Source organism: Pongo pygmaeus, chromosome 7 (genome assembly GCF_028885625.2).
Source record: "Pongo pygmaeus isolate AG05252 chromosome 7, NHGRI_mPonPyg2-v2.0_pri, whole genome shotgun sequence".
In the NCBI taxonomy this organism is placed as follows: Eukaryota; Metazoa; Chordata; class Mammalia; order Primates; family Hominidae; genus Pongo; species Pongo pygmaeus.
In genome coordinates this window covers 109,434,198-109,447,638 of record NC_072380.2, presented here as the reverse complement: position 1 = coordinate 109,447,638, position 13,441 = coordinate 109,434,198, and the positions used below count along the sequence as shown (strand labels likewise).

The following is a 13,441-nucleotide window of genomic DNA, read 5'->3' as shown; positions in this document are numbered from 1 at the left end:
CTCTATCGCCACCGCATGATTTAGCCACAGACATATGTCACAATTTTGGCTAATAATATGGAGTTTAAGAAACTTGTTTTAGGGCTTCTAGAAAACATTTCCCCACTCTTCAACAGGGATATCTGTTACAGACATTCTCTCTTCCACTACTGCACAATGTATGAGAATGTGCTGCTTAGAGCAACTGCACCATCCTGGGACCACAAAGAGACAGGCCTGACGAAAGTCTACATGCTGAGAATGGCAACATGGAAAGATGTAAAGAACCAACGTCCCTGAAGTGGTCAAATGGCCAAATTATGCACTCTGTAACATCTGCTGCAAAGTTCTTTTTAAGCGAATTTAAAAACATCATCCCCTTACTGCCATTCTGACTGGGTCTTCTGTTTTATTTTGCAGCCAAAAGCATCCAGGTTGATATGCTGATTTTCACTTTAGAAAGTTCATTCTAGAAGCAGTGAGCCAATTAGGTGAAAGAAGATTAAAAACACAGGTTGGGATATTACTAGGAGGCTGCTGCAGGAATCAGTGAGTTTTGGTGAGACAAGGTCTGTCGGGTGGAGAGGAGGGAATGGGTTTAAGAAATAGGAGGGATTTGGAATAAACAGGACTTATAAACGTTTGGCTTTATGTCCTGGGTGCTTTTGAGGTTTCTGGATTATAGTGCCTGTGAATGAGATAGGGGACAGAGGAGGAGGAGAACACAAGTGGAGGCCTGGTAGAAATAATGACTCATAGGTTACCAGGCCTATTTTGCAGATGAAATAAACAAGTCTCATTACTAGTCTGTGTTGTCTGTGAGAGTATGGATCTTATCTGTCTTTTTTTACTACTGATTCTCCAATACCTTACAATAGTTGATTAATAAGGATGCTTAATAACAAATAAATGAGGCTTAGAAAAATTACATCGTTTGCCTATATAGTTAGAAGTTTTGAAGTCAGAATACACACTCAAGTCCTCTAACTCCTTCCAATATACCATCTACCACAAGCCACCACACTAAAAACAACAACAACAAAAAGTTGAATTTCAGATTCTGAAGCAGAGGAGTAAACTCTTCTTGGCAGATATAGAGTAAGAGTGGGCTCATTCTCTCAGGTCACAGTAAGAGGGTATTTAATTTTTTTCATTAATGTATATTTTGTGAAAGAGTTTCTAAAGAAGAAATATATTCAAGAAGGATGCACTTAGGGACATCTAAGAACCATGGATTATACCTCATTGGTGACATACTCAGAATGAAATAGACTCCTTTCATCCTAACCTGGAGCTCATATTGGAGAATCAGGCAAAAACTTGAGATTTAAAGCCTCTCTATTATCTGGAGTGAATAGAGACTAGCTTAAATCCCTCTTAGGTCACTTTAAGTCATTTCTTGTATTGTCTTTCAAATTGTCAGGGAATAGCAATTCACCATTTTATGTGTGAGAATCACTAAAGAATTGAAAGATATATCTTCTCTCAGTCTTTGCTCCTTTAAGAGAAATAATCCTTATTGCTCTAGGCTTCCCAATTTATATTATTCTCCCAATATTTTTTATACGTTTTTGGCTCCTAGTATCTTTTATTTTCTTCATATTCTTAAACTGAAGTATCTAACAGCTTGTCTAGACAATAATTATTTCAATGTTTTTGTTTCTGCTAAGTCAGACTTATAAGAATTTAAATGTCTCCCAATATTAAACCGACAGCTATGGAATAGGCAAAGAATGAGAAATTATTGACCTTAACCTCAAAGAACTGATCACTGCATATAGGCAGCAGGATGCACATAAGCCCCTAGTGTTCCAAGAACAATATCATAGTTTGTAATTCACACGCCACGTTGTGGGACAAAGACTTGAAGCGCGTTAGAAATTTGGAAAAGCAATAGAGCACTATGGACTCAGGAAGGATTCATGAACACCAATGAATACAGAATGAGCCTTAAAGAGGATTGAGGATTTAGAGGGAAAGAATAAGAATAGGGAAGGAGGTGGACATGGGAGAAGGCTGCAGTCTGAAGATCTAGAACAAAGAGTTTATGCGGAAAGTACATCCAAGATACTTTTTAAAGAAAATCTTTTTTTCCCAAAGCCTTATATTTATGTTGACAGTTATTCTGTCCATTATAGATATCATCTAGGTGGGTAAAGGATATCATCTTTTCTCTCCCAAAGATGGCCGTATTATAATTTGATCCTTTTGTCTTCTATAATTAATGAAAGCAATGTTGAATTTTAATTCTATCTGTGTGATAGATATATAATTCTATCAGTATTTTGGTAAATAGTATACATGGAACATTGGGGCCTAGTCATCATGCAGTCACCTCAAATTATAGAAATTTAATAGGCCTAGAACATGGTAGGGACTCAATAAATGTTTATTGAATCAATGAAAGAAAAAAGGATGGAGTTTAGAAATATTATTTATCATTAATTTTTTAGAAGTTAGGTGAGCAGTTATTTAAATGATAACTTAATTAGTATTTAGAATCCTACCCTTAGCTTTAAGCTATAATTTATCAGGCCTTCACAAATATAGGGTACACAACTGATATATTTTTACTTTTTTTTTTCTTTTTCAGACAAATTCATCTTCATGTTTTAGAAAAAAGATGAAGAACCCAAGTATGGTTCTTCATCCTTTTCTTTCTTTTTTTTTTTTTTTTAGAGACAGATGGGGGTCTTGCTGTGTTGCCCAGGCTGGTCTTAAGCTCCTGGCCTCAAGCAGTTTTCCCACCTTGCAGCCTCCCAAAGTGCTGGGATTACAGGGGTAAGCCACTGTGCACAGTGAGGTTCCTGAAATTTTCAATAGGTGACAAGAGTTATAAGCAGTACCATTGTTTCTTCCAGGAATAGCCCAAATTTGAAATATCAAAGGATAACTCAAAAGTAATAAAAGGAAGACAGCAGTAATTTGGTTCCGTCTTATAATGCTCTAAAGGAAATAAAACAGAATTCCAGGAAACATTTACAGTCATCTAAATGAGCTACTGACTTTATGTAAACCTTTCTGATCTTTCAGAGGTAAAGAAGGGAGTAGAACAAAGAATGTGAGAAGATATAAGTAGTTATTTACAATAACAAACTCCTTTCTCCCAGGGGTAAATCATTGTGGAGCAGGAATGGACTAAAATCCTTTGCATAAGCAAGAGCTAAGTAAGATAAACATTTTAGACACAGCCAGAGATTTGGAGACTTCTCAGCATTCCAGACTCCTCAGTGTTGTTACATATTGTGAGAAAAGGGCCACCAGCCTTGAAGCCAAAATGGCCTGTTCTCAGGGTGACTCCTGCCCTAAGGGCAGTATAGTCTTGGGCAAGTCATTTAACCCTTATGAGTCTGTTTCTTCATCTGCAAAATAGGGATAATGATAATTGTACCTCCTTCATAGGATGGTTGTATGGATAAAACAGTGTCTGCAAAAAGCCTAGGTACTTCCTACATATTAGGAGTTCAATACATTTTAACTCTTATTAATTCTTTTTTGTTTGTCTGTTTGTTTTGAGATGGAGTTTCACTCTTGTTGCCCAGGCTGGAGTGCAGTGGCATGATCTCAGCTCACTGCAACCGCCGCCTCCTGGGTTCAAGCAATTCTCCTGCCTCAGCCTCCCAGTTAGCTGGGATTACAGGCTTGCACCACCACATCTGGCTAACTTTGTATTTTTTTAGTAGAGCTGGGGTTTCACCATGTTGGTCAGGCTGGTCTCGAACCCCTGACCTCAAGTGATTTACCCACCTCGGCCTCCCAAAGTGCTGGGATTATAGGCATGAGCCACTGCACCCAGCCTCTTATTAATTCTTAAGCAACCATAATGGGCTCAGTCTCCCCATTCCATTCTATTAGGTAGAAATCAAATCTGACCTCACCTTACCATGGCAAAGACAGAAAATGCTTTCTTATTTTAGGTGAAATAACCGAATTAACCTGATCACTCCAAACAGAACCATTCCTGTACAACATGTACATGTGAAGGAAAAAAGCTAGAGCCAAGTCTCAATGATCAAACACAACAAAATAAGAAATACCTGGGATGGGGAGGGACAAGTTTTTGTTCCCAATTCTGTCTTAGGTTTCAGCTCCTTACCTCACCTTGAACCACCCCCAGTCTGCACTCTCATTCACCCACAGTCTACCAGTCTTTTCCTCACAGCTACCACACAGCAGCTTATTCAGGGTGTCTCAATTTTTAAAAAGTTCCTGTTGAAATATTTCAGGCCCAGAAAAAATCTAGAATTTCATACAAATGATCCTATATAACTTAAAGGGCAGACTCTCTCCCCTACACTTAGATCATGTTTCTCAATGACACATATGTAGATAGTATTGGATCTGTCCGGAGAAGTACAGCATTGTAAATGGAAATGTTGCTTTAAGAAATTTCAAAATATGTTAACATATACACAGAACAAAGAACAAAGGAAAAGAATTTTGGTCTTTGTATTAGAATAAAGAAAAGCTCCTTTTATTTTTAGTTATGACAGATTATTATAAACCTTAAAACTTAAAATATGCCTTAAAAATCTGCAGTATTGCAAGAATAAGCTTTTTAAAAATCTTAAATCTATGTAGTATGTAACTATTGGTAAAATCTACTTTGCAGCCTGGAAAAAAAAAGTCTGGAGTGGAGTAGGTCCAGAGACACTGTTTTAGTACCTCTGAAATGTTTGTAGTCACAGAAATAGTTCTGAATACAGCAATGTTAAAACTGTTCAAAGGTTAGGCTTCCTATTTGTATAGTACAAATACAGAACAATTTACAGATAGATCCTTTAACTTTTTTGGATTATGGATATAATGGTGTTGAGGAAGCAACCTCAGGTCACAAACACTTAATATCAGTAAACTTTTTCAATGGCCAGGCTTAGGTAACTTTGTGAAGTGGTATAAATCTATCTTCTTTAAGACTGTTTTCTAGAGGCCAGGCACGGTCGCTCATGCCTGTAATCCCAGCATTTTGGGAAGCCAAGGCAGGCAGATCACTTGAGCCCAGGAGTTGGAGACCAGCCTGGGCAACATGGCGAAACTCTGTCTCTATAAAAAATACAAAAGTTAGCCAGGCATGGTGGTGCACACTCATAGTCCCAGCTACTCGGGAGGCTGAGACAGGAAGATCGCTTAAGGCCAGGGGGTGGAGATTACAGTGAGCTGTGATCATGTCACTGCACTCCAGCCCAGGCGACAGAGTGAGACACTGTCTAACAGAGTGACACCCTGTCTAAAAAAAAAAAAAAAAAAAAGACTGTTCCAGCTGTTCCAGCTTGTATTCCTGTAAGTAACCTCCTCATGTCCGCTTCCATTTCATAATTTCATCCCTGACCCCAGGGACTTAGGACTTCTCTTCAGGATATTCACATGATAAATCACTGCCCAGGGTAAATTAGTTTATGCTCAACCTCTTGCGCAGGAGTCTTTGCATTAAGGTAAAACATGATTAAAAGGAAGTACCCCACCCTCAAGGAATCCATCTCTAATGGTAAAATTTCAGATACCACAGTGTTTTAATAGGGAATTATTTGGATCAGGGAAGTTTTTCTAGCACAGGGCTAGAACTAGAAGGATATTAGCAGTAATATTTGCCTTCTACTCTATTTCTCAAATTTTGGTTATGAGATCATTTGTGCTATAATCACCAAAGATACCTCCTTAAAAAACAAAACAAAACAATGGATTTTTAGGCCCAATTCCAGAATGACTAAATCAGAATCTCTGGGTGTGAGGAGTTTATAATTTAGAAAGAGTGGAGGGTACAGATGGGTAAACAAATACAAGGTGAGGACTATTATCCCAGTTTTGGAAATCATCAGATTATACCTTGAACAAAAGCTTAAGGTTTCTGTGCACAACCTGGCCTACCAGTATTCATTGCGCTCTATTAAAACAGAAATTTTCTTTTAAATTGTGGGCAATATATAAGGAACACAACTTCATCTTTTGGTCTTACCAGGCACTCCAGCTTTGATCCAAAAGTTGATGTCTGTCCCTTCTCCATGGCTCAGGACCTGAGTGACATTGAGGGGCTGCAGCAGGCTCATAACCTCCTCCATGACGGCCCTGGCCTTCTCACTGCCAGTGAATTGCAGCCCAGTGGGTAAGAAGGTTCCCGTGTCAGACTCCATCACCAGACTGTAGTTGGAAATATTTACCTAAACACAAGAGAAAATTGTTTGGTTCTTATCTGTGGCTTCTGTGCTTTCTCCTTGGGAACTATCAAACAAAAATTACCAAATACTTCACCTCCTCACGGCTGTGCCAAAACACATGTTGCTGTGTCTGACTTAAGGTCTGCTCTGCATATTATCTAACCATTCTGAGATGCACAATTACTCAGCCTAGGATTTGCCAAACTCAAGAGTTGGCTTGAAAGGATTCAAAAAATATAATGAAGGGAAATATAAAGCCCCATATTAAAGATGTTCAGTTATTTCTACTAGCAATAATATTCTTTCAACTAATTTTCTTAAGTGTTCACTGTGTTCCAGTATACAATTCCTCCCATGTGGCAGGGATCTCCAGATAGTATTAGCCATGCTCAGACAAAAGAAGGTATGCTCTGTGAACTTATTTCTTTGCACCTCTTTCCTCTAAATGGATATTCTATCTTATCTTAATTGTGAGTTCTGCCAAAGCTTAAAGGCATCAAGCTGACAGGTTTGTCTTGGGGTTCTGATTTTGTTGTTGTTCCATCTGTTGAATCTCCAGGGAGGGAGGTAATAGAACAAGGCATGAAACACTGCTCTCCCTGGTGTAAAACCACAGCACTCTTAATTCCAGGCAACGCTGCCGGGCCGCTAGTTCGTAAACTCTTCCCAAATAAAGTCTGGTAAGAAAGCACACAGTTATTTCATGTAGCCAGTATTGTCACGGCACAAATTTAGAATATAATAGGCTCTTAACAGGTTGCACAGTTAAATTGCTACCCAGCCCTAAAACTTGCAACTTTAAGATCCTTCAAACTGGCCAGCTCATCTGTTTCCCAGGAGCCAACCACATCTTCAAGACTTACCAACTGCCACCTTGGTTGACTTATTCCCAAGCTATCCCTGGATAAACACTGCTACTCATTCCTCATTACTCACCTAGTAAAAAATCAATAATAACATTTGTACATTGCATCCAGAGAGTTTTCACATTTGCAATCTCCTTTGGTGTTCTTTGGCAACTCACAAAATAGACAAAGCAGTATTATTAATGTTGCTGTTTTATAGGAAAGGATCTGACAATCAGGGAGGTCAAGCGATTTGCTCAATGTCATACAGCTGGCAAATGGTAGCGCTGGCTCTGAAACCCCCTGCTTTCCAAGACTCCACACTACCATCACTAGCATGGCACTGGAGGGTAAGCAATACTTGTTCTGCATTTAGAATGATTTTCCACTTACATAACAATTTGGGGATTGCATAGTATTTTTTTCTAAAACAGATTCCATTTTACAATGATTGCCTAACCTTTTGCTTTGGAAGTGTATTGTAGTTATAAGGGCAAGAGCAGTGACAATTTCTAAAGAAAGATGTTGCCAGCATTTACTGAATGCAGGGCCCTGGGACACCAACATTTTTTGTTATTGTTAATGATGAGAAGGTTAACGATGCAGAAGTCTGTTCATATTTCTGCTTTCACTTCTAAGGGACTTATCTTCATGGTGATTTTCAGTGAAAGACCCAGGGCATTTATAATAAGAAATGCCACCTCAGCTTTCAGCTGAGGATACTGCATTATGGTAACATCATTAGAGTTAATAATATGCAAAATATTTACATTAATGTCTTACATTCAGGGCTCGTTTAACTAGTACACTGATGCTAAGTCAGCAGGTTGACATGTAATTTGGCAGTCCTAAGCCTCTTCCCTTGTATGCCCTGCCATACCCATAACCGTAAACTGTTTCCCTCTCCTGCAAAAAGGAGAAAAGAACATTCACAATATATCTTGCAAATGAAAACAGAATTGAGCCATCTTGTTTGTGAGGGTTTCCATATTGCAGGCAGATCCCATTCTTCCAACAAGCAAATCAGGCAACGTGCTTCTAATCATGTACTATGTAGGTTAAAATTGGAGCTACATGATAGGAAGAATCAATATTATTAAAATGGCCATACTGCCCAAAGCAATTTACAGATTCAATGCTGTTCCTATCAAACTACCAACAACATTCTTCACAGAACTAGAAAAAACTATTTTAAATTCATACGGAAACCCAAAATAGCCCAAATGGCCAAGGCAATCCTAAGCAAGAAGAACAAAGCTGGAGGCATCACGTTACCCAACTTCAAATTATACTACAGGATTACAGTAACCAAAACAGCACGGTATTGGTACAAAAATAGACACAAAGACCAATGGAACAGAGTAGAGAGCCCAGAAATAAGGCTGAACACCTACAAATATCTGATCTTTGACAAAGCTGACAAAAAAAAAACAATGGGGAAACGGTTCCCCATTTAATAAAGGATGCTGGGATAACTGACTAGCCATATGCAGAAGTTGAAACTGGTCCCCTTATTTACACCATATAAAAATCAACTAAAGATTAATTAAAGACTTAAATGTGAAGCCCAAAACTGTAAAAACCCAGAAGACAACCTAGGCATACCATTCTGGACATAGGAACTAGCAAAGATTTCATGACAAAGATGCCAAAAGCAATCACAACAAAAGCAAAAGTTGACAGATGGAACCTAATTAAGAGTTTCTGTACAGCAAAAGAAACTATCAACAGAGTAAACAGACAACCTACAGAACGGGAGAAAAGTTTTGCAAACTATGCATCTGACAAGGGTCTAATATACAGCATCTATAAGGAACTTAAAGTAAATTTACAAGAGAAAAACAACCCCATTAAAAAGTGGGCAAAGGACATGAACTAACAGAGGCTTCTCAAAAGAAGACATACATGTGGCTAACAAGCATATGAAAAAAAGCTCAATATTATTGACCATTAGAGAAATGCAAATCAAAACCACAATGAGATACCATCTCACACCAGTCAGAATGGCTACTATTAAAAACTAAAAAAAGTACATGCTGGTGAGGTTGAGGAGAAAAGGGAACACTTATACAATGTTGATGGGAGTGTAAATTAGTTCAACCATTGTGGAAAGCAGTGTGGTGACTCCTCAAAGACCTAGGGACAGAATTACCATTCAACCCAGCAAGCCCATTACTGGGTATATACCAGTTAAGGGGGAATAGAAATCATTCTATATTATAAAGACACATGCATGTGTATGTTTACTGCAGCACTATTCACAATAACAAAGACATGGAATCAACCTAAATGCCCATCAGTGATAGACTGGATAAAGGAAATGTGGTACATATATACCAGGGAATACTACGTAACCACAAAAATAATGAGATCATGTCCTTTGCAGGGACATGGATGGAGCTGGAGGCCATTATCCTTAGCAAACTAAGGCAGAAATGGAAAACTGAACACCACATGTTCTCACTTGTAAGTGGGAGTTAAATGGTGAGAACACGTGGACAGATAGAGGGGAACAACACACACTGGGACCTACCAGAGTGTGGATGGTGGAAGGAGGGAGAAGTTCAGGAAAAGTAACTCATGGGTACTAGGCTTAATACCTGGGAGAGAAAATAACCTGTACAACAAACTCTCATGACGCAAGTTTCCCTATGTAACAAACCTGCACATGTACCCCTGAACTTAAAATAGAAGTTTTTAAAAAGTGGAGCTAGTTAGCAGTTTGGCTGTTAGACCCAACATTAATGAGCAGCCTGGTGAGTTGGACACTGCCCTGGGCTCAGTCTGTCGTATTCCTGACTCAGCAACTGATACACTGGGCTACCAAGGCAGGTGAATGGCCTCTCCCTCTGTCCCCAAGTCATGTTACCTTGGTCCTTGGCTTCTGCATCTGTAGGTTGGGACAAAAGCTTGAATAATGAGCCTGTCCATATGAAGCTTCAAGCACCTTTAAAGAAAAGGCCTTTAAACCAAAGCGAAAGTGGTTGCATGAACTGAAAACCAGGGCTTCTAATAATTTGTTCATTAAGTGCTTCCTGGTCCTCTTTAACTACAAATGAACAGATGCCCTAGGGACAGGGGACTTCACAGTTTATGAATGCCATTGTGCAATGTCACAGGATGTTGACAGGAACGTAGAGAATAGTGTAAATAAAGAAGATTTCAAAGTGCCCTAGGCTATATATGTGGCAGCCATTTTAGCAGAGAGATCGAGTGTGGGCTTCTGAATGATCCAGACTGGGTTTGACCCTCACATCAACCAATCTTTAGCTGTAATGGGGATGATAATGGTACCCAGCTCATGGAATTGTCAAAAACAGTACATTGTAAAGGCTAGGGCATAACTAGCACTTGGTAAACAGTAGCATTACTGTTGTTACTGTTCTTGGCACTGAGCATCAACACTTCTCAGATTTTCAAGGATGGTCCCAATATAAGCCCTTGTGTTAGCTGATTACAACGATGCTAGGCAGCATTTATGTGATGTTTCCTAAGAGCCAGACACTATGTGTAACATCTTACAGCTCATCCCATGAGTGTGCATGATCATTCTTTAAGTGCTCTTATATTTCTCATCTGACAAATGAAGTAACTGAGGTTTAGTCAGGTTGACTAACTTTCCCATGGTTACCTAGCTAGTTAAGTGGTGCAGCCAGAATTCCAACCCAGAGGAATTCCTTCCACCTCCTAAGCAGCGCTCTCAACCTCTCCACTGCTAGGTCTCCTGAAAGTCACTTCTGTCAGGCCACAAGTCCTCACTTTTAATTCAGAAATACAAAGACTGTAGTTAAATGTATAGATTAAAAACTTTTTCTCATGATCATAACACAAGGTATACTTGGACAGAAGTTGTTGTTCCTGCTAAAAAAGTAATTTGTTTAAGCCAAGAAAGAAATGAAAACAAAAACAAAAATCTCTTGCTCCACAATTTGCTTCCAACTAGAAATAAAAAGCCTAAAATAATAAAACATCTTTTCAAGCCAAATAAGACAGGATGTGTAGATATCAGTAAACCAGAATTCTGGCATAGGTATAGAAATGTTTGATTTCTATTCGTGTAGAACTTTTTAAGTTGCTGCTTACATGACGGCAGCGTTTTATTGTTTTCTATTTATATATAAACATCTCCATATGTTTTCAATAAAGAACTAAGAAAACAAACCACCCACCGTCCATGACACTGCTTTTTCTCTACATTTATGGAGTCATTATCTAATTGTTAGCACATGGTGAAGGAGTTGGGAAAATGTCTCTGCACAAAGAAACTGGAATGAATAGCTGTGTCACTGGGCTGTTAGAACTGCTGCTTCTCAGGAATATGTTGTCATGAACATACTTATTCCTTAGTGTGCTATGTGTGGGGACACACTCAGTGTAGATTTGAAAAGCTGATTATAGCTAGTGACAGGGAGCAGAGTAATGCTTATTTCACCGAACCCATTTTAGCACATGTAACAAGATATTCATCCTTTTGTTTATAGGGTGTAGGAAGAAACCAACTTCTAGAGGCTGAATGCTTTATTGCTGAGATAACCAGCAATGATTGAGACAAGCTGAGGCACATAGAAGAGGAGGCTGAGCAGCTCAATGATAAACTCAGATATTATCTGTAAACCCCCTACTTTGTTCTCTAAATAAAGAGAAGCAGCTCTTTATTAGGAGCCATGAAAACTGTCATTCATTACCATGTAATATACATAATGCAATGTAGAGCAATGCTCCAAGGTAACCTCTTACGGTCAGATCATAGGATTAGTTAATATCTGCTCAGGGTTGAGGATTCATAATTTTGTCTTGTGCTACAATCACATGCTGTAACACTTCTGTTCCTTTTTTTAAGGGTCAGGCTACTCTGCCAAAGAACAATTTGGTAACCATTAGCATTCTTTGGGTGCAACGTAAGATTCAAAAGAAGAAACGTGTTTAAAATACATATTGCATGTTTTAAAATACTTACTTCCTAATATAAACACAAGAATGGTGTTTGTGTTTTTTGTTTTTATAAAATTCTAGGCTATTTTTCAGAAATATAGACCCAAGTTCAATAATAGCTCCTTTCTCTCCAAATTTGGCTTCTTTGTTTAAAAGTTTTTTATCTTCTCATAACCTAGAAAAAATAACCTATGAGACCACCATGGAAAAATAAATGAAATAAATGTATTTTCTCATGTTTCTCAACATGTCTTTGATTTTGACTTAAAGTGACACTGAAGTCTCAAGATCAAGTGGAAAGAAAAGAGACTCCTAACTATTTGAATTAATCATGTAGCCTCCTAAATTTATTCTTCAACAAAGTAAACTCCGCACTGACACAGGGCAATCAATTTTAGTAACTCTTTCTTGCCCTGTAAATGTAAATATTTTACAGATAACGGTGGTGATGCTATTTGGTCAGGTGGTAGGCTCAAAACAAGTTCTCAAAAGCAAATCATCTTACAATGTGTGTGCTGAGTTGCTACAATCCTGTTTTGCAGTTCTGCCAGTGACCCTGGAATTCCCAGTTTCTGTGGATGAAGGTGATTTCTTTACAGAGCTTTAGCTCAAACAACTAACATGATTGGACGATAGGTAAAGAAGGTTCTGCTGTGCAAAGGAAAAAGATAGCCTTTACTTTCTGGTCAGATCTACCCTGAAGTTCAGACTTTCCCTTTTGACCTTTACTTTCAGTCTCCAGCACTCAGTTTTGAACAGCTTTGGGCACCCAAGGGAGAGCCAGGAAAGGGATGATAACAAAATTATTTTATTTGATAGCTCAACTGGCTGCAGCTTGGGGAAATGGGCAGTCTTGGGTAAGTTACATTAGTACCAAAATTGCAGACAGAGCGGGAAACCTAACACATGCAGGAGCCTCTGTGGATCTAACCATCTTCTCACTCCACTCCTACTGTGGTTTAGACACCATCGTACCTGGAGACAGGAACAGAATGAGTAGCCACTGGAGATCCCTTTCCAGACCTATCATTCTCTGTGTGTGCACAGAGGTATTCTGTTCTGAAACAAACCTGTGTTTTCAGGCAGTCCAATGTTTGCAATGTCATTTGAAGCACTCTAGATCTTAGTGAATTCTCCTCTTGTGCTTGTCAAGGTCCGTGGATAACTCTTAAACTTACCAGAAACACACGATCCCTGCATAAATGACACTACGGTAATAACAGTGAGCCAGAAGGCTAAAAATGTGGCATGAACATTAGCTAAAAAGAGTAATTTTATTTGTGTTATATAGCAAATCTGACTGCATTTGATATGCTTTTTTAAAAAATGCAATATCCAGGATATTCGGTAGATATGACTTAAAAAAAGACTTACATAGAAAATTAATATCTATTTCAGCTTCTAATTTTATTCTTTCATGTTGAAGCAATATAATAATAATAGAAGTAGTGGGACTCAAGAGCTCACAATTAAATTTTGATTCCTTTAATGCTATATATTGGTCAAGTGTTTCATGCTACTGGTTTCACGTTC

General features: G+C 38.5%; 1 protein-coding gene across 4 annotated transcripts in view; it reads right to left on the bottom strand.

Annotated features, from left to right (window-relative positions):
- The window catches only part of CPQ (carboxypeptidase Q), a 587,881-nt gene that overhangs the window by 170,448 nt on the left and 403,992 nt on the right, over nt 1–13,441 (bottom strand). For all 4 annotated transcript variants that reach the window (XM_054498056.2, XM_063668990.1, XM_054498057.2 and 1 more), the window contains exon 7: nt 5,933–6,134. In XM_054498056.2, coding sequence (XP_054354031.2) covers nt 5,933–6,134 — 202 coding nt within the window. The remainder of the gene's footprint in view (nt 1–5,932; nt 6,135–13,441) is intronic.